Below are 23,084 nucleotides of genomic sequence, written 5' to 3' on the forward strand. Positions count from 1 at the left end.
AAACTCTGCACTTGCGCATGTGACATGATGAAAAGGTCTATTAGAAATAAAACACAAGTATAAATTTTTTAAAATTTTATTTAAATAATATTAGGTATGTATATAATGTAAAAGATACATTGATCGTATTTACAAAAATGATTTGTAACAAAACTCAAATGAATAAAAAAAAAGAAATGAAGTTCACTAAAAAGAGTATTTCTAAATAAAAACTTATTATTTTGTAATATTTACTTATATTGCTTGTCAAGAACAACCTCGTATACATTTTGTAATTCTAATTAAAATCATTCATACAACAAAAAGGAACTTCGTTATCTCAGAAAGGAACATGCACTTATATTAAATTCAAAAACTAAAAGCTCGTCCAAAAAAATTTTTTTTAGTTATTTATACTAATGTAGAATGATTATCGAGATTACTTGGGTTATTTAATTTTTTGAATAGAAAAAATTCTTTAAAATTATTAATATTCGAAATGTATTTAAAAATATTGAAAATTAGAAATATATTAAAAAAGTTATTTAAAAACGGTAAAATGTAAAAGAAAAAACATGTAGGCGAGCTTATTCAACATTTATTGTAAAATATTTATAGAACAAAAAATTTATAAACTTTTATTTTTAATTTTTATAAAAAGCTACTTTTTTGATTAAGTACAAAATATGTTCCGAATAAATTTTACTATGTAATCAGTCGGGCACCCTTTATCAAAAACTATCAAAAATTGTTTATTCTATAAAAATATTAAGGCACCACGTAATTTTGAATTTAAAAATACTGATTTACTTAAGTACTTATGTTAGTTTAAATAAAAATTTGTTAACAATATAAAACCTAAATGGTTCTGGATAAATGAATTTATCTATTTGACATAGATAATAAAATTCGGAAATTTCTTTTCAAAATTTGGCATTTTTGAATATTATGAATTCAAGTTTGACAATGAGTTAAAAACAGATTTGTGTACATTGATTTAAAATATGATTATCTTAAAGACTAGATGCACACTTTTTTTTTTGGAATCGAAAATTAAAAAAAAAATAATTTTGATGTCAATTATTTTTATGGTATTGATTACAACGTAAAATGTTTATAAATACAATGTAAAAATGATTAATTAATGATTATTTGATTCAATACTCCTCTTTTTTTACACATAAAAATACTATTTTGATCACCTTCAGTTAATTTTTTTGAAACAATTAAGGGCGTACACATTTACGCACGTTGTTGAATCAATCTAACAGAATCAAATACGTTGAATATATAATGAATAAAAACCGTTAAAGAATAAATGCGATGTAAAAACACAATGCGGTGTTATTAAATTCTTTATACGCGATAAAAACCTAGTATTAAATAACAGTTTTTATACAAAACATACAGACTTTTCAAAAATTTACTCATACCTTAGGTATCGGAACTCTACCAATTTGTTATTTTAATTTGGTATAATTATTACAAGGTATATTCAGCGTGAATGATTCAGCAAGAGTATTTACATGGAGACTAATGAAAGTCTCTCATTTACTCAAGTAATGCATTCGAGTAGTGCGAAATGGACGCGCTTCTTTATGCTTTTGAAAAATAGTATTGTATAAATCGATGAATTTCAAAATACAAGTACAATTTTCAAAAAAGACTTGTTTCTTTTAAAGTTCTTAGTTCGAATGCTTTCGTAATCGAACATTGAACTTGATTATCACATCGCCATTCATAAAAATATTTTCATTCAAAAATTTGATGTAACAATTAGTTTCATTAATTATATTGTTGCAATTTTTCAAGAAAACATTTTATGTTTTTGGGAACAATTCTTCCGATGCGACGGATTATTCTAGATGCTAATCTCCATTTAAAAATCTTTAAATTCATTTATAACTGGAATGATTATTTTTTCTTGTTTTAATAAAAATACTTACCTCCGTCAATTTTGTAAAAAATTTTGTTTTATGGAGTTGTTAAAGCTCCTTAGATAGAAATGGAGCGCTTTGAAGGTAATTTAATTCAATAATTTATCACTAAAATCAACTTCACTCTTAAATCACAGCCAGAACAATGCATTAAGCAGTAGAACTAGCTAAATAAAACTTAGCTTAACTCATATATGACCAACAGACATTCGTATGTCTCAGACAAGCAAATATTACATATTAAAATCTTCAATAATTATAATAATGTTATTACTTCCCTAATTGTTGTTTGGAAGCATTTGTTATAAATTAAAAAATGATCTTAAATATTCTAACTTTTTTTTGAATGGTTAAATGATTGAATACACAACGGACGGCACTCAATGTAACAAATTGAGTATTGGATATCATCTCTAGGCGTAGACATAAACGTTGGCAATTTTGGCGCAAACTCGTCATACACTTTTTACAACAAAAGAGCATGCGTTTACATCGTTTGCATAATTTTCATTTTTTTTAATAAAAAAAGTTTTCGATATGATTCTCTTATTGGTACATCTCTAAAATTTCTTTAAAGCTGACGTATGTACCGGTTACAAAACCAATGATACCGAATGTAAACAAGAAAATATTTTTCCATAATCGCCAACTGAATTTACCCATGCCTGGATGATCCCAATATGTTACTGTCTCGATGATGGCTGGGAAAATTAATCCTAAATTAGATAAACATACAGCACCAACTAATGAAATAAATGGTCCCAGGTTTGGAATTGCAATAGCAATACCAACGGTCATTAATACAAGAACAATACGAATACCATATTCGCCAAATATTTCATTTTTGGTGCTGAAATTATGTTTGGCATTTTTCCAGATAATTTCCATTGGCACATGGAATTGAAGACTATAAGTAAAGAAAATGGCTACGGCAATCATTAACTTAACCATACCAGCTAATCTGTAACAATAGAAAACAAAATTTTAATATCATGTACTTTATTGGATAATGAGCAAGCGCGGATTCGGAAAATTTTAAGGGAGTAAAATTGATTTTACTTTATTGCCTAATTTTTACTTTTTTTTCATTGACTATTGACACTAGCCTTTTTTTTTACTAGAACATAATTAATTTTGCGTAATAAATCTAAGCGTCGTGTTGATAGCTGATTTTTAATTTATTAGGGAAATTTTGTTATTAAATCTCTTAGTTGGAGTGATAACACTAAAAAAAATACTTACGTATCTTGTGGGAGATTGATTGTGATGCTTCCTTGGGTAAGGTCGCCGTATTTTAAATATCCAAAGAATCCAGTAGCCGAATATAAAAGGACAACAATAAACATTCCAAAATTAAGTACACCAGGACATCCAATGAAATGGTTTGGTGTTTTCATGTTATTTTCTAAGGGTAAAACTACACCAATACCTTCCAAAGCAAAGATTACTGTTCCGAAGAACATTGGCCAATGTTGTGGCTCAGCAATAGGGGCAACTGAATCAATTGGAGGAATATCTGTTAGAATGTAATAGAAAGTGATACTAATTCCGGCACCCATCAAAATGTTTGCTACCATAGAAAAAGGTGCTAAATATTTTAAATTTCTGATCAAATTGCATGGAATTAATAATGGTAAAAGTGCAAGCATGTATAACCTAAGATCAAAATTGGGACCATCCAAATATGGACCCAGAAATTCTCTTAAATTTGTCGAGACAAAAACAATATATACACAACAACATCCTAACAGATCAATTACAAGGAAAGCATTTATCATGAATTTTGCTAATCTTGAATATTTATGAAGAGATTCTGGTCCAGCTAAAAATGCTGTTTCTGCAACTTCAGCAAATCCCAACGATGGTACTTGAGTTCGCTTGCATAATTTATGGGAACATTTTACCAAAATATGTACACAATATGTACATATTAATCCAATCAAGCATGTTGCAATTAATCCAAAAGCCAATCCAGCGTTTTTGAAAGCAAGTGGCATAGCTAATATACCACTGCCTAAACTTCCTTTAAGTAAATGAATCAAAGTGTCCAAGTCTCTGCAAAACAAAACAAAAAAAACTCATTTTATACTTTTAAATCATGGAAAAAGAATATTGTTATTTAGATCCTACTGAATTATTTGAAAACTATACTGGAGCCTTAGTACCAGAGTTTTTTTGACATAATTAAATTTTCAAAAAAAAAAAAAAAATACCAAACATTATTTGCATATATTAACTTTAAAAACTCCAAAAAGACGAAGCGAATATTACTGCAACCAGTCTAGCGACTGATAATAACAGAACAAGAAAGTATCATTGTATCGAAAACAAATTGCATTTGAAAGATTTGCAGTTTTTCGGGAATATGATTTCAGCCAGTAACAAATTGAGATAATTTTGAAGCCGAATGATTTATTAATATTCAATAGCAAAAAATTTCTGTGATGATTTTTTATTAATAAAATGAATTGATTAATCTATGTCCATAAAATCGTAACTCGTTTTATGTTTGTGGGGCACCATGCAAAAATCAGCGAAGATTCCGAGATGCATATTTTTATAATAATTTGAACGTGGTTAGATTCCATTGTTATAATTGTGGTGGTTTATGGAAAATATGGGTCTATTATTTACTTTTTAACATAGGAAATTGTTTATAAAACGTTTCGGTACAACTTTCAATTCATTATCAGTTATTAGTTATTATAAAAAATAAAAATAAAACTTACGATGTTGGATGTGGAACAGATCTATTCGCAAATGGATCATAATCATTATTTTCCCCATCGACAACATTCAACATTGATACAAGTGGGACAGTGGATCCATTTGCAAGTGTAACTGGCACTTCATTTTTCTCTGATTTATATCTGTAAAATCCCCAATAATAAAGATTAATAATTATTCTTAAAATATCCACAAAAAAACTTAAAATTAATTAAATTTTTCAAAAATAATTTTCTAAAATATTTTAGAGAGATTAAAATATGAACTAAAATAAATTACTGCTGTATAGTCATTCAAAAATTTCTCTAAATTGTTTGGAAAAATGAAAATTCAAACCCTAATTTTAAAGTATCCTAACTAATCTGAACATATCTTACAATAGTGATAGTTTCAAACATAAAAGTCAATGTAAATATTAGTAATATTAATAATTATTATTAATAAATTTTGATGAATTTTAATGAGGAAAATTACTTTAAAACAATGAATGAAAATACTTTTATGTTTCAAACTATTATTAAATTACAAATGAAAATTAACCTCTTACTATGGTGAAAATTTATTTATCAAAATATTAAATGAACTTATTAATTATCAGGAATAAATTAAAAGTGAATCGATATTAATTTACAAATTTCACCAAAAAAAATTAATTTTTTCTTGGTAATTAATTTAATACTTATTGGCAATTGAATGTTGAAAATTTTCCAAAAATGATTATCAATGAAAATAATGAATGTAGTGTGTTTTTCCTAAATATATTTGGAAATAATTTTTATATAAAACTTAAAATTGCAAATAAGTATTAACTGTCGAATATATTTAACAAATTTCAATGAATATAATCGACAAATTGTTTTTGATTATTTAGTGTTTGTAAAAATATGAATCTTTTTAGAGTATGGATTTTATTTATTTCTTAAAATTTCTATTAGCGTCTTAAATATTCATGATGTTAAAATATTTAAAATAAATCCATTTCCAAAAATATTCATAAGATTGTGTTAATTTAAGGTGATATTCTATATTGATACCAAAGACTTTTTTATGTCTTTGAATGGCATAGTAGCAGAATATTTTGTTGGAATTATTAACATCGTAACATCACAGTTATCATGTTTAGCGATATTTTGCTTAGTTTATATTATGTACTGTAGTACGATGTTTTGCTACCATGAGTAGTTGATAAATGAAAAATAGTAGTAATAGTTCTTTATGACAGAATGTAGAACAGAATGTAGAATGTATGTATGATTTTGTAACGTGTATTTTTATACAATGAATGTAATTTTTCTTATATAATAATTAATTTAAATAAACTAAATATAAAATTAATTATTGGTGTCCGATTATAAAACCAATAGGTTATGGGCCCAGATCCCAGTGTCTTCGTAAATATAAACGTTGAGTGATTGTTTTTTCCAAAAACTTTTTTAAGTTTGAAAAATTGTGACCACGTGGATTGATCATGATGAACGAAATTGGAAATTCTACATTACCATCGTTTGAGAAACTGAAGGGTAGGTCAAACTTTCTGGACTGGCAGTTTCAAATGAAGAATAGTCTACTTCATGATAATTTATGGAACTCAGTGAAAGGTTACCCTGAATCGGACAAAACTGATGAGTCTACAAAATTACGTAGAGACGAAAAAGCTTTATGTAGAATCAACTTGATGGTTGATAAGTGTTGTTTTCCATATGTTATGAATTGTACAACAGCGAAACAGGCCTGGCAGGCCTTATCCAAAGCTTTTGAAGATAAAGGGTTGAACAAAAGGTTGATACTTTTACAAAAACTATTTTCTGTAAAATTAGTTGATTATTCGACAATGGATGAATACATCAACACTGTGATGGATATTTCAATGCAATTGTCTAGTTTAGGCAAACCAGTTGATGACGAATTTATAGGAGTAATTTTATTGAAAGGACTTCCAAAAATGTATCGTCCAATGGTAATGGCTCTTGAAAATGTGGAAGTGGAAATCACAAGTGATTTTGTTAAAAGTAAACTACTTCAAGATGCTGATTGGAATTCAAATTCACAACGACAAATAATTCGTGAGGAATCAGCCCTTGCATCTCATCAGAAGAAAAAATTCATTCATAAAAAGGACAAAGAAAAGAAAAACCCCACTTGCTGGCATTGTAAAAATACAGGTCATTTAAGACCACAGTGTCCGAAGCTGAAATTGGAACAAGATGAATCCAAAAAGGAAAATAATCGAAAGAAAAGTAACGCTTTATTTTCTGCTTTTAAGGCGACTAACGTACTTGCAAATCAGCATGAATGGTACGTGGATTCAGCTGCTAGTAGACACATGTGTTGTGAAGAGGTAAAACTGTCAAACTTTACCAAGAAAAATAATGGAATTACCATAACTGTAGCAAATGGTGACAAACTCACAAGTTTGGGTAGTGGGAATGCTCCCATATCATTACCAAATGGAAATTATGAAATCAAAGATGTAGTTCGTGTACCTGGACTTTCAACAAATTTATTATCTGTGAGTGCCATGGCAGAAAAAGGTTACACTGTTGTTTTTGATAAAAATAAATGTTCAGTGTACGACACAATTACTTTAAAAGGTAATGTTATAGCTTCAGCTGATATTATTGATGGTATTTATCGGTTAAATGTTTTGAAACATGAAACTAAAAATATCATAAAGAAAAGTAACTTGATATTTGAAAATCATGGATTGATATCAAAAGTTGATGAAACCCGTTTGTGGCACTTGAGACTTGGACATCTTAATCAACAATATATGAAAAGAATGAAAGATTTGGTGACTGGAATTGCACCAACTACTGTTGATGATCCTCGGAAGTGTGTATCTTGTATAATGGGTAAGCAACATAAACTTCCATTTAAAATTAACAAAGAGAAAGAATTAGCCGCAAATAAATTGGATTTAATTCACTCTGATGTTTGTGGACCGTTCCAAGTTGAATCTGTAAGTCAATATAGATATTTTGTTACATTCTGTGATGACCATAGCAGAATGATTTTTATTTATTTTCTAAGAAATAAATGTGAAGTTCCAGAAAAATTTAAAGAATTTAAAGCACGTGTAGAAAAAGAATGTGAACGTTCTATAAAAATTCTTCGCAGTGATGGCGGAGGTGAATATATTAGTGCTGAATTTGAACAATATTTAAAAAATGAAGGTATTAAACATGAGCTATCCGTTCCGTACGTTCCGGAACAAAATGGAGTAAGCGAAAATATTAATCGAAAAATTACTGAGCGAGTTCGCTGTATGTTGCATCATGCTAATGCAAACATGAACCTTTGGGCAGAAGCTGCGAACACGGCTGTTTACCTTCTAAATCGAGCTCCGACAAAAAGACTGAAAAATGCAACTCCATTTGAGGTTTGGTATAAGAAAAAGGTCGATATTTCTCATCTAAGGATTTTTGGAGTTGATGCATATGCGCATATTCCTGATGCTAAAAGAAAAAAGTTGGATCCGAAAGCACATAAATATATATTTGTCGGTTATAGTGATATTAGCAAAGCTTATCGACTATATGATCCGTCAAATGGTTCTATAAAACTTGCAAGGGATGTAGTGTTTTGTGAAAGTGAAGTTTTAGAACGAATAAACAATCAAGAAACGACAACACCTATTCCCGATTTGACTGAAACAACTGTTAAACTGTCAATGCCTGTTGTTGATAACATCGCTGATGTTAATGAAACGCAAATGTTAAATGAATCTACAACTGAGTATATTACTGATGACTCCGTGGAAGCCATCGTAGAAACAGAAGATGAAGATTACAACGTTGAGGAAGATATATTTGAGCAAGAAGATACTAGTGTACAGAATACTTCTGATACCACAGATGAATCAAATAGTGTAAATGAATCAGTTTGTGAATTAAATGAAGATCGTAGGTATCCTCTTAGAGACAGAAAAATTAAATTATTTCCTGATTACGAAACTAATTTTCATGTACATATTGGTGAGGAGAATGAACCAGTTACTGTCAAAGAAGCCCTACAGGGTATTCATGCTAAACAATGGCGTAATGCTATTGAAAGTGAACTTCAATGTATGCATAAAAATGATACATGGGAACTGGTTGATTGCCCTCCAAATCAAAAGATTGTAGATTGTAAATGGGTTTTTAAGATAAAACGCGATTCTAATGGTAATATTGCAAAATACCGTGCCCGTTTAGTTGCAAAAGGTTTTACGCAAACTTATGGCGTAGATTATAACGAAACCTTTTCACCTGTAGTTAAATTTAGTACTTTAAGACTTCTGTTTAGTCTTGCTGTTCAGTTAGACCTTGAATGTGATCACTTAGATGCGGAAACAGCATTCTTAAATGGTTGTATATCTGAAACAATTTATATGAAACCACCAGAAGGTCTGAAAGGTAATCTAACAAATAAAGTTTGTAAATTAAAAAAGGGCATTTATGGCCTGAAACAAAGTTCTCGTTTATGGTTTTTTAAAGCGAAAGAAATATTACTCAAATTAGGTTTTAAAGCTTGTAATTTGGAACCTTGTGTTTTTACAAAGATTAATAAACAAAAAATCACAATTATTGCTCTTTATGTTGATGATTTTGTATTATTCTATAATGATGCTTCAGAAGCAAAAAGTGTAAAAACAGAATTAAACAAACATTTTGTTATGAAAGATTTGGGTAGTGTGCAAAATTTGTTAGGTTGGCAATTTGAAAGAGATAAAAATAATGGTAAGCTCAAGATAAATCAGACAGGTTACATTGATAAATTACTCAAAAAATTTAATATGGTAGATGCAAATCCTGTAAAGTCCCCTATGGACATTAATAAGAAATTCACACTTGAAGGGGAGCATGCTGATGTTCCTTATCAGCAATTGATTGGTTCTCTTATGTATTTAAGTGTAGGTACGCGACCTGATATATCTTATTCTGTTCATTTTCTTAGTCAATTTAATCAAAATCCATCTCATGAAAATTGGATTGCTGCTAAACGCATTCTGCGTTATTTAAAAGGGACAAAAACCAAAGGACTTGTGTTTGAAAAATCTGATGATTTTAAATTAATTGGTTTCGCAGATGCCGATTGGGCAAATGATATACGCGATAGAAAATCGTATACTGGTTACGTATATAAAATGGGTAAATGTCTATTTTCGTGGGAAAGTAAGAAACAATCTTGTATTGCTTTAGCTTCAGCTCACAGTGAGTATATGGCTATATGTGAAGCCGCTAAAGAAGGGATTTATGTAAAAGCATTTTTATCTGATTTGCTGAAAGGATCAGAAATTATGATTCCAGGACAAGCTGTTATCATATATAATGATAATCAAAGTGCACAAAGGATTGCTTCCAATCCAGAATTTTCGCGTCGAACAAAGCATATAGATGTTAAATATCATTTTATTCGAGAATTGGTTGAGAATAAAGAAATAATATTAAAGTATCAATCAACTGATGAAATGTGTGCTGACATTTGCACTAAAGCTTTACCTGCACCTAAGCATCAATTGTGCTGTGAATATTTAGGATTGGCCTAATGTTTCAATTAAAATTAAGATATTTAATTTTGTAATGTTTTATTGTATTACATGTATTGAGAATAGCATTGAAAATTGAATTTATGTATTGCTATGTATTTATATGATTTTAATGTTGACAATTGTGATGTTAAAGGGGAGTGTTGGAATTATTAACATCGTAACATCACAGTTATCATGTTTAGCGATATTTTGCTTAGTTTATATTATGTACTGTAGTACGATGTTTTGCTACCATGAGTAGTTGATAAATGAAAAATAGTAGTAATAGTTCTTTATGACAGAATGTAGAACAGAATGTAGAATGTATGTATGATTTTGTAACGTGTATTTTTATACAATGAATGTAATTTTTCTTATATAATAATTAATTTAAATAAACTAAATATAAAATTAATTATTGGTGTCCGATTATAAAACCAATATATTTGCCATACTCACTATTACATTATCCACGATTACAAACACCAAATAAATATATTTTGCTTGCAGTTAGAAAGTGTAATCGATCAATGAGTAAATTTTCGATTTCTAAGCCACCAATTAGCTTAAGTATTCTCAATTTTATAAAATCTCAAATTAAGTAATTTTCGTTAAGGTTTCAAACATCAAAACATATGAATTCAGCCAAATTATATAACCCAAGAGTGATACAGATCGCTAGATGAATGATCATTGATCGAATTTTTTTCTAAATGCAGCAGGTTGTTAAGTTTGTACTAGTTTTATTTTTCATATATACCCAAATAGACTAACTCGAAACTATTTTGCCCAAAAACTATGATTAAATCCTTAATTTCCAATGATTATTATCTAGTTAAAACCTAATATTTGGTTTAGAAACATCTTTTTTTTTTTGTCGAATATCATTATCAGCTAGTACTGATTATTAAAATTAATTTCCAGGTGATTTTTCATAAAGGAAGTACGTTAAGCTTGACAAGTTTTAATGATGTTCATGAAAAAATTGAGGCGTATTCTTTAAATGTGAGGATTTGTCTATTGAGGTAGTTTAATCTAATAGAGTAGAAGCTTCAAGTATTCACTTTAACAACACCGTCTATTGAGCTAATGCCCAAAATAAAATTGATTTTTTCCAAATGGATTTGATTTTTTTATATTTCCCAAGATAGTATTTGAATAGCAAACATCAAATAAAGTAGTTTAATGTCGTTTATTCCTAATTCAATTTTAACGCTAAGATGTCAGCGGCACGAGTAAAAAAAATGTTAACAATACTTAAAGAACTCAGCTGATTTTTTCATTGAATCAAAAGGCAAAAGATATCTACTTTATTATACATTTTAATGTGCTGTACTCTTTTATATGTGTATGGTTTATGCGTATGTTTTACAAGATAGTAAACAAACATTTCCGTTAAATATTATGTATCTATGGGCGTTGTAAGCTATAGTTCTTCTTTCTATCGCTAGATAGAGTCTTTCTTAGTATTAAAATCCAATAAGATGGCTTTTGACTCAATAGATGGCACTTAAGTGTATACGTCAAAATACATTATAAAATAAAGGAAAACTTCTACTCTAAACGATCAATATGGTTGAAACTATTTCCAAACTAATACAAACTTTTATATGAATAAGCTAGGTCTGAAAATGTTTATGCAAAATGAGAAGCAAAATTTGAATGAATTATTTACAGTAAACATTTCATCAGTATAAGCAAAGAAAGTACGGTACCTATTTTATATTATTTAAAAAGAATTTTGAAAAATCAATATCGAATTACTTTTAATTTATTTCATTTTAAAACTAAATAGAAAAAATAGTAAAAGGCTAGTTATCCACTATTGATTATGGTCTCCAAACAAATCAAAAATTGACTTCACATAATATTTAATAAAAATACATATCAAGGATTTGTATCTATCAGTAATTGGAAACATTTTACCCTAAGCATGTAATTAAATTCAAAAAATATTATTGGACATTATTTTCAGACACAAAATAATATTTGGTATTGGTGTGTCAGTAACAATCCAGATACATATTTTAAAGCAGTTTTATATTAGTTTTATTTTTGACCGTGAGACTGCGTAGTCAAATTGGTTTGTGTCAGTCGTCTATAGTTATAATTTTGACAGTATGTGATGCAGTTTTCTATTATTTTATCACGAGACTGCGTATTGACAGCATTAAGAACCAATTAATATAATATTTTTATGCAAATATGATTTAATGAATATTTTTAAGCCAATAATTTTTAATAAATTTTAATTACTTGCGTACAAATTCATTTTGTAGTTAATAACTAAACAAAACTATAAAATAATTGATGTTATTTTTTTGAAAATATTATTTGATAATTAAAAAAAAAAATTATATTTTGACTTTAATTAAACATAATTTATACTCTATTTGATAATAAAAAATATTGAATGTTAAAGTTCTTTAATCCCTTTGGCACAGAATTGACAAAACTTAATAATATTTAGCTAAAATAACTAAAGGAAATTTAAAATTCTGAATAAAGGGAATAAAGAAAAAGGGATTAAATTTTTTTTTTTTGACTAAAAACTATATTTTAAAATTATCAAATAAAGTGTAATTTTTTTGAACATATATAAATTAGTTAAATAGAAGAATTTATTTAAGCAAATATTATTTTCAAAAAATAACATCAAAAAAATAAGGAAAAGAAAATAAGTATGAAAAAAAATTAACTAACAATAAAAAATGCGTCCAATTAGTGTTATAGGTACAAATCGGTGACGAAATAAATCAAAAAATAATAATTATTTTAAAAATAAAATTATAAATAAAATATATGTATATAATATAATAATAGAAACCATAAATACAATAATGCGTGTACCCGATTGTATATTTCCTTCTTTACTCCTTAGATGGCAGACAATTGTTGGGAGAAGCACATTGTTGGAATGAGAGCGGCACACGTGTCGCATCGCACGCACGCACGCACTTCATGCGTGCGTATCACACGATGGTAGTCATCACGCGCATGCGTGTCGTAGTCAGCACGACATGCCAAAAGCTCACGAAAAAGACTAACATCATAATAATAACCATTCAGTCTGATAAAAAGATACAATGGACACATTTTTTAAACAAAACATTAAAAATTTAATAAAATTAATTACAATATTTTTTATATATATTTTTTAATAATAATTATTTATAAAAATATTAAATATGTTTTGTTTAAAAAGTAAACATTATTCTTTATATCAGCAAAAAATTCATTTATGTTTTATTTTTTATTTCGAATATATTTTGATTTTAGTTATATATTTAATTTTTTGACTGTTAACATTGTAAAAAAAATGGAAATTATTTGCATTTAGAAACTTTACTTAGAACATAAATGAATTTTTGAAATAATTTAATTGAAAAAACAAAAAAAATATGTATTAAAAACTCAAAAAAAAAAAAAAATCGCAACCTATTTATGGTTTAATCAAACTCTAAACAAAAAGCATATCAAATATACAAATGATTTAAAAGAAAAATCGATGAAAATTATGGCAATGAATTAAATCGATTATAATTAAAAAATTAATTAAGTCACATGTAAAATGAAAATATTTCAAACAAAAATGACATTAATCACAAATGAGAAAAACAAATGAAGTATTTTATCGTAAACTTTTTTTTGGATATTAATTAAAAATGATTCAATAAAAATGATTAAAGCACAAATAGGTTTTTAAAAACTAGAAAAAAATATTTGTTTTTTTAAAATAATTTTGATTTTATTATATTTTTATGTAATTTTTGTACAAACTTATTTTGACTTTTGCAAAGAAAATTATTATTGATTCAAATTCAAATTTTTTATATTTGTGTTACAAAAATTATAAAAAAAATTAATAAAATACAAAATGATTTAAAATGTTTTTCAAAATTCCGAAATATTTTTATTTAATGGCAAAAATATTTCAAACAATTTGATGTTGGTGATTAATTTAAATAACATCAAAATCGAAAAAAGACACCAACATTGATTTTTGTGGAATTTAGATGAAATTATTATAAAATTTCTTTCTTTGTTTTTTTGGAAATGAAGGTAAAGATTTTTTAACATGAATGAAAAATCTTTACCAACAATGTTGCAATGTATATTTATGAAATGAATTTCAGAGTGCGATTACTTACTTGACCATGACGAGTTCTGATAATTCTCGTGCTGAATCTGTTTTTTTAGGTTCGCAAGGTCGTAGTTGGGTCCTCTGTAACGAAAAGGAGAAAAATTAATAAAAACATACTACTTTAATATTTCTTCGAAATATTTTTTATCGCTTAATTTATAAGCAGAAAATATTTATTCCTTTGAGTGGTTTGAATATTATTTGTTATAAATATTGCGTATACTGTTTGTGAAATAAAAATAATATCATTATATCGGATTTTAAAAACATCTTAAAGTCTTGTCATTAAATATATCTAAAATTAGAAATATATTTAATAAAAATCTATCTCGATATCTTTCGTATAGTTTTTATACAAGAAGGTTTAAAAAAGTATCGAATAAGAAATATTAAACGAATATTCGACAGTTGCTACGCTATGGGCAAAGTTTCTTACTACAAATATGTTTTGCAAGACAAGGTCTCTGAACAAAAAAATGATGGATGTATCAAAGATAATAAGAGTTTTTTTTTGCGTCACAATGTTGTAAATTGTGATATTACGCACGATCATTAAAAAAAAGTTAAATAACATTTCAAATTCAGACGTCTGTCTGTATTGTATTTTAAAATCTGCAATTCAAATTATAATAATCTGATTTTTATGAATATCCGTACTTACAAAACGACATAATTTTTTATCGTTTTGAATAATCTTATTTGTAACGATCGTTGTAATACAGTGAAAACTGATTATAATATAATAATAAAACTTAATCGAACTAGTTATTATAGATACAATGAAATGCTTTAAACATTTGTAATTCTTCAGATCTTTTCAGAGTATTTTCTATCTAAAATAAATGTACTGTCTTAATCGGTCTGCCGCTGGATACATCTCGAAAATTTGGGTCTAACATAATAATACCTTTCGATGTTATTTTAAACGGTTTTTACTGTAAATCTAAGCACATTTTCTATTAAAGTATCCATACCTACGACTATTTATGATAAATCTTCTTCATTAAAATAAAACTTTCATTTCTGCTTTAGGTAATAATATTTATTAATTATGTCTAGACAAAATGAGTTGAAAAAAAATCTCTTTTTATTCATCAATAAATAATTAATGAAATTATAATATTGTTTTAAAGTCATGATAAAAAAAATTATAAAAATTTCTTTTTCATTGAAACAACAAGATTTTAATTTCATTGATTATATAGGCAAGACCTATTACGTGACTGTAACTAATCGTATAAGAATTTTTGTAAAAGTTGTTTTATATTTCAATTTTTTTATAGCGAGGAATCATTATTTATCATATTAAACTTGAATTTTAGAAATAAGTAATAAAATATCCCTTCAAAGGAAGAATACGAAATAAAACGGGTACGAAATAATTTTGATGTCATAGATTCAACACGATAAGTGCGACAAAATGCATGAAACACAAAACGTCAATATAAATCGATTGAAAAAAATTCATTTGAATTCAATCAAGTGAAGAATTATTTATCTCTCCGAAGATTTTTGTAGTTTATTCAGTCCAATATTTATATCAACATATTTCTGACCTCGACGAATGTCACTGAATGTCGCGTGTACTTATTATACCTTCAAAACATTGTTATAACAAATTCAATTGTTCTATTTTTTGTTCCATTGTTTCATATTTAATTGTATAAAATATAAAACTCTAGGTTTGAGTTACATTTTTATAAACAATAGACAAACTTATTAAATACGCCGTCTTTTCATTTTACGTTCGTATATCACTTTGACAATTTCTATTTTTAAGCATGTATAAATTTTAACTCGTTAAGATATTCTGTTTCGTTTCTACTGAATACTTTAAAATAATTATAAAACAATTTACTTAAACTTTCAAGAATCGTGGTGTTAGATAAAATTGTTATATAAATAGTTGCATAAATTTTCATTTTATTAATTATACGATAACTGTAAAAATATACTAAATTCTATTGCTATAGTCGCGACAAAAATCTAAAAATAACTTTGTATGCCATAATAATACGATGAAATACCTTCTGGCAATTTATTTATTTTTAATAATTTATACGAATAGAGATTGGAATTTAGTTTTAACATTTCACTTATTTAAAAAAAAATGTTATAATTTGGTTTTTTTTATTATTTATTTAATTATTATTTAATTTAAAGACCTTGGTGCGGTAAAAAATTTGAAAATATTTTGTCATTTTATTTTTTAGGCTGGACAAATTTTATTCGTTTAGTTTACGACATATTGACTTCCATAATTATTGAGTTAAATAGTAAACCTGTAGCCATTTTAAGGATGTACGAGCGCCAGGGCAATTTTGTATCAAAGGCTTGATTTAAAAAAAATATAAAGTTGGACTAAGTATAAATCATTTCTGAAAATTTTATGGGGAAAACGGTAGATGGATGATATGTTTTCATAGATTTCTTCAAAACTAATCGGTAGAAATTAAAAAAAACTATTTAAATTAAAGTTAAAATATTAATAAATAATTGAAATCAAGTTGTGCCCAACTAATTAAAGATGTACGAGCACGTTAGTGGAGACACAAATTAAAAATTTTCAATTTTGATGGTGAATTATGTTATAACTTGACAGTATAAGACGAAAAGTAAGAATACAATTTTTCGATACCTGGAGTAATTTTCAAAATATCGAAAATTTTGTTTAATTATTTAGATCCAGATGTTACAAAAACCAAGGCAGATATCGAAAAATATTACTCTTATTTTTCGTCTACATTCATGAAGTTATGACAAAATTCATTATAAATTTGGAAATAGAATAAAAATACCTCAATATTACAATGAATAAATCCGACCGTTTAGTATGTCGTGTTTTTTCCCAAACCCAACACTATGATGCGTTTTGTAAAGCTTTTTTGTATTTTGATAAAGAATGAAAAACAATGTACCTAATAAATTAATTTTATATTTGTTGGTACAATGAATATTATAAAAGAACAATATTGTTACTATAATTATTATGATTATAATAATTTGTCATAGGTGTAAAAAAGACATTACTGGTAAACATAATCTTAAAAATTTTTCTCACAATACGATAATAAAACGACCTTATCCAAGTAGGTATGTAATTATAATATTGTCATAGTATATTTTTATTTTAAATCATATATGAATCAAATAATTTTTTCAGCGGCGGAAGTAAGGTAATTTATTTTAATGTATTTTTTTTTTTTGTAAAGTTGATTACAAAGTTCATTTTTATTATATTGACAACAATAGGTAATTTATTTAAATTTGCAAATTTTAATTTATAGTTTTTATATAGCTTATGATAGACAGTGTAATGACGGAAATATAAATAAATTATTTGCTAAGTTCTTCGTCTTAAAAGAAATTAAAATAACATATTTATTTTATGATTTTGATAATTATTTTATTTATTGTACTCTTGATAGTTATTTATTATTAACTATTAAAAGACAAATAAATATAATTATTATTTAATTATTTATTAAATGTTTTTCCATTTTCTTAAGTGTGTACAATCATCATCCGGTACATACCAGAAAAAACAACAGATGTTTTAGTTATTTGTTGTTTTTATATCTTTTCTCACGTGTTTTAAAAATATAGTCAGGAAGAAAATAGATTTTCTGAAAATGACTTTGAAAACGATAGGAAAAGAAAATATATACATATAGATTAAAATTTCACGCTCTACAACTTTGAATGGGTGTGTTTTTCTGCTTAAATGCATAGTTTTTGAAAAAAATTCAAAAAAACTGCGGAAAATTTTATTTTAATATTGATTTTTCCGAAGGATTGGGAATAATCAAAATATAAGTACATTTTTATTGGAAATTTTATTTTTAACTACTTTTTTATGAAGTATTTTTTCCCTAAAATGCACAGTTTTTAAGAAAAATTAAAAAAACACCAAAAACAAGGAAAATTGTACATTGAAGTAAATTTTTCAGAAAATATGAAAGATAAGGAAAAGTTTATAAACACAAATTGATGGGAAACTTTACACCCGATAACTTTGGACTGATGCATTTTGTCTCTAAAATGGATAGTTTTCGAGTAAATTATAAAAAATTGTGGAAAATACGAGAAAAGTCGTTGATATTTCCGAAATAATCCATTTTTTGAGTATATAGTAGTTTTTATTCTACGGGTAAATAGCTAAAACTTGGGTATTGTCTCCAAAACTTCATTAAATTTAACCTTATTTGATTGGAGTATAATGTTTAAATATGATGTCGGATAAGCTGACCACTGCATGAAAGAAGTTTCCAACTAACAATTCGGTTTCGATTTCTCACAAATTTAATAAACTAAATGAAATTACTTTTCATTTACTTGTGGAGTAACTTGAAAACAAACATATGCAAGAAAAAAAAAGTATTTTTACTTATAATAAGGAAAAATTTTCATAAAAACATGACAGTGACATCATTAGATTAATATGTTATTAATATAAAAAAATAAACTACAGAAATAAGCACTTAAAAAATGACATTATTTTCTAATTGGCGATTGAAAATTAAAAAAAATTTCATTAAAACTATGTTATTTACGGATATTCAAATATCCATTTACTTAATTAAAATAATAACAATATATTAATTTATTCAATTAAGCCACATGACCTATGATACTTAGGTCATGTTTGTAATATTTTTTTAATTATATTCTTTAATTAAAAATCCACACGAAGATATAATTAAAATCAATAATTAGGTGAATATAATATTCATATAATTTTCATATTTTTAATAATACTCATTTTTTTTAATAATTTCTCGATAATTAAGTCTACAATTTAATTATATTAAATATAAAAAAATGTAAGTAAAATAATGAAATCAAAATCGGAGTAAGTTAAGTATTGATAATGAAAGTGAACAAAGTTTAGGTATTTTTAACTATTATAAATGTTTGCCGAAAAGTTTTAAATAGAAAAAAAAAGCATTTGGAATTTCCATACCATTTTTTGTAATTTTTGTTATTTTTTTCCTATAGAATTTTGGATTCGCGGCACCATTTACACACACGGTAATAGGGGATTGGACTAAAATTTTTTATCACTTCAGATAAAGAATTCTTACTTCACAAATAGAAAAGTGAAGTTAGTTTTTTAAAATCTTTACTAGTATGCAAGACATGAACGTTTAAAATTAACGTCATACGTGGATATCGCCATAGAAATTACATATAAAACTTTTTTTGCCAAAAAAAGATGGACAACTTTTGAATAATTTTTATAACTTCTTCGTTTTTTCATCAATTTAAATTTCACTTTCAAATTTTGTCATGGCATCAAGTCTAGTTTTACATTTTTATGGGTAATATGGCCAATTCGACATCAGGATTATTATTACGTCGAAAAAATCTATTGTTTTGACCTTTCTTTCTTTATACCGAATAATTAAGTCTAGGAATTTAGAGTATTAATTATTTCATCACCTTTTCTCGGCTATATATTAATTTTTGCACATCGCTGGCCCACGGAAAAATAAAATTGTTTGTGCTTCATTTTAATGACATAGTTTCGGTTACGAAACTTTCTTGTGTACGTCAAAACGTGGGTATTAAAATTATTTTATCAGGTATTATTTTATTTTATAAATATATTCAAAAAGAATCTATATACAATATTTGCTGAATTGACATATTTAAAGGTTATTGATCTAGTGCTTCTACTATTTAGAATATCTAATAAAGTCTAGTAGTATGAAGACAATACAGTGTTTGTTAAAGGTGATTAAACACTCAGCCACAAATATGTGAGTTTTACGCAATTTACTTGAACGATGGAAGCTTTTAATTTAAATAGGAAATAAGAACAAGTTGTAGGATTAAGTTAAAAACGAATAGATTCAGTAGAAAGTCAGTTAAAAAAGTCTATGATTCTATAAAAACTAGAGTAAAAATTTAAAATACCAAGTTGTATCGATTTTCTCATGAAAGAATGGACCTGCTTGAACACAGAAATTTCCGTATTTAGAAAGTTAAAAACTCCTAAGATAAACATCTATCTCTCTACGATAAACCTACATGGCTATGAAATACGTTAACATTCACAAAAATTATCAGTAATTAAAAATTATCTTGTAAAAAAGTGAAATTTACAATTTACATACATATTTTAAAAAACCCCCGACAAAACTTTTCGTTTACGGAAGTCTAAACTCGCACTTATCATATCTAAGGACACTCTGCACTAAATTACCTTTTTCTTGATCTATTCAATCATGATCTATTTTTTAGTTGTTCCGAGTACGGAATCCTAAATTCGAACTTGAAACATAGTTAAGAACACTATCCATTAAATTACCTTTCAAACGAAAAAAAAATCCAAACCGGTTCATTCGTTTAGGCGCTACGATGCCACAGACAGACAGACAGACACACACACACACATAGCCGTCAAACTTATAATACCCTTTGTTTTAGTTCAGTGGTTAAGAATAGTCTTGTTGTGCGTTTAAGAGGCAGTTATTTACATGAAATCATTATTTAAGTATCATTTGCAACTGATAAATCTTTAAAATTAAAAAAACCATATCGATATCTTGCACCGTTTTGTTTTTATTCCAATTTAAAAATGTATGTAGTGTGAGTTCAGCTCATTTTCTAGTAATACTTATATAGTGAAACCTTATGCATTATAGGTACTTTAAATTCATTAAATTATTTACATTGTTGTTATAAATTTGAAATGCACATTTTATTTAGTATTTCATGCAAGAAATTCTAATCTTTATATTTTATTGAAACACCAGCAAGAAGTTAAATACTACTAAAAAAATGGCCATAAATGGTGTATGGTCATGTGATGTTGCTATAGTTTACAACGAGTCATGTGATTCATATTTGTATATAAAAAGAAAACTATAATTTATGAAAACATTTATTTACTTTATAAATTTTGCATACAAGATTAAGTATATTTTGTGTATGTATAATCGATGTAAAAATTATGAATCAGTTCAAAATGTATGTGTAAGATGTTTGGGAAGCGCGGTTGAAGAACTTGACGCTCAGTTTATATAATTAACCCTATCAATAAGAATATTATTCTTAGAGTTGTATCATGCTTATAGATATTTGTATCATGCATATACTGTTACGAACACTTCTTCTGTGTAATGTAATGAAATAAATAAATGTTCATGATATACTATAAATTTTTGAACATTTATTTTTAGGACAAAAATAAAACAAGTGACATTTATTTATATGTAAAGAATTCCAAACAAATAAATTTATACTCAACTTTAAATCAGAGCAAACATTATCAAGTTTTAATAATTTTAACAATTTTTTGAGTTGAAAACAATAGCATGTGATGGAAATACTGGTCCAAATATTATTTCAGAATGTAGGCACGAAAAAAGCATTATTCTTCCAAATTATTCCATGCCACACTTATCCAAGTTCTATTTGGTATTCTTTTCCTCGATAAATCCTAACCTTTGATTTCATGAAGAATGGATTAATAATTAATTTCCTTACAACTTTAAAACTTTAATTCTGTTTTTCTCATAAATATAAAAATGTTACTTGGATCATTATGGCTCTAACGTGCCCTAATGTATATTTCCAATATGCATTTATTTGCGCTCCCACCATATTTATTAAAAAAACATGTTTGAAGCAGAAAAAAAAATTCAATGGTGAATTTTCTTGATATATTTATTAAATTTGTGCACTTAAACCATCTGGAAAGAATCGTCGCGCAACACTGAATACATTTTATAATATAATACAATACAGATTCAATGATTAAAAATATTGAATTCTATTAAAACTAATGTTTTTGACGCATTAGACGTCTTAAATTTCCCATTTTTTGTGGTTTTCTGATATTAATTTCCCACATATCACTGATTTAGAATAAACTAATACACTACAATCAAGTGATCTAATTACAAAATATGTTACATAATGTATTACGTTAATTATACTATCTGAATGTTTTAATATTGTTTAATTGAAATGCTTTTGAAAGTTTAATCTGTAACTTTGCAGCACTTGAAAGCAAGTATTTGGTACAGCTTATTTTCACCTACTTATTTTTCACTCGTTTAAAAGATATTTAGTTGGAAAAGACTTTGGAAATCTTACTTTTAAATGCAATTTATTGTGTTAGTCTTTCTGAGATCTAAAGGACTTCGCACAAATTAGATGTAATCTGAATTTCGGTCAAACTTTGTCAAATGATAGTTTCAGTTATTCTAAAGAAAACTTCCCATTGTCACAAGTCATGAAAATGACAGGATTTAATGTTATAACTAAATAAGTTGGAAAATGTACTTATTTGTATGCCTAATTTCTTATGTGTGTATAGGCAAATACATATACAGATATGTATAACAGCATGCATACGTGTGTTTTCTAATGTAAGGGTGTTGTTTTTAATTCTTGTTTTTTTGAAGAATGTTACAAAATTCAAAGAAGAAGCAGTGTTAAATGTTCCGTGGATCAATAATATGAAGTGTTAAGATCAATATGTTCAGCTACATATATACGTGCATGATTTTTTACAATTAAATTACAATAATTTTTTTAATATAAATGAGTACATTTTCCAATTTTGATTTAGCGATAACTTGAAATTTTGTCATTTTTATGACCACTTGTGACCATGGGAACTTTAAATCAAAATGACTTAAACTATCATTCCCCTAAATTTGAAAGTTTGACCGAAATGCAGATTACCTATAATTTGTGCGATAAGCGTTCACATATCAAAATAAAAAATAAATTATTCATATGCAATAATATTGACCTCTTGTTCACCTTTATT

At 26.6% G+C, this 23,084-nt stretch overlaps 1 protein-coding gene across 2 annotated transcripts in view; it reads right to left on the reverse strand.

Annotated features, from left to right (window-relative positions):
• Window positions 1-1,157: 1,157 nt before the first annotated feature.
• LOC123296668 (proton-coupled amino acid transporter-like protein pathetic) overlaps window positions 1,158-23,084 on the reverse strand; it is a 34,889-nt gene continuing 12,962 nt past the window's right edge. Inside the window, exons 1-5 of one of the 2 annotated variants that reach the window (XM_044878244.1) lie at window positions 14,304-14,377; window positions 13,003-13,195; window positions 4,646-4,786; window positions 3,159-3,971; window positions 1,158-2,877 (exon numbers count right to left, since the gene is read on the reverse strand). In XM_044878244.1, the coding sequence (XP_044734179.1) occupies window positions 2,463-2,877; window positions 3,159-3,971; window positions 4,646-4,719 (1,302 nt within the window). In that variant the 5' untranslated portion in view covers window positions 4,720-4,786; window positions 13,003-13,195; window positions 14,304-14,377 and the 3' untranslated portion in view covers window positions 1,158-2,462. Of the gene's footprint in view, window positions 2,878-3,158; window positions 3,972-4,645; window positions 4,787-13,002; window positions 13,196-14,303; window positions 14,378-23,084 lie in introns of those variants that run through there. The other variant, XM_044878243.1, reaches the window with a different exon arrangement.

Source organism: Chrysoperla carnea, chromosome 3, assembly GCF_905475395.1.
Source record: "Chrysoperla carnea chromosome 3, inChrCarn1.1, whole genome shotgun sequence".
Taxonomy (NCBI): Eukaryota; Metazoa; Arthropoda; class Insecta; order Neuroptera; family Chrysopidae; genus Chrysoperla; species Chrysoperla carnea.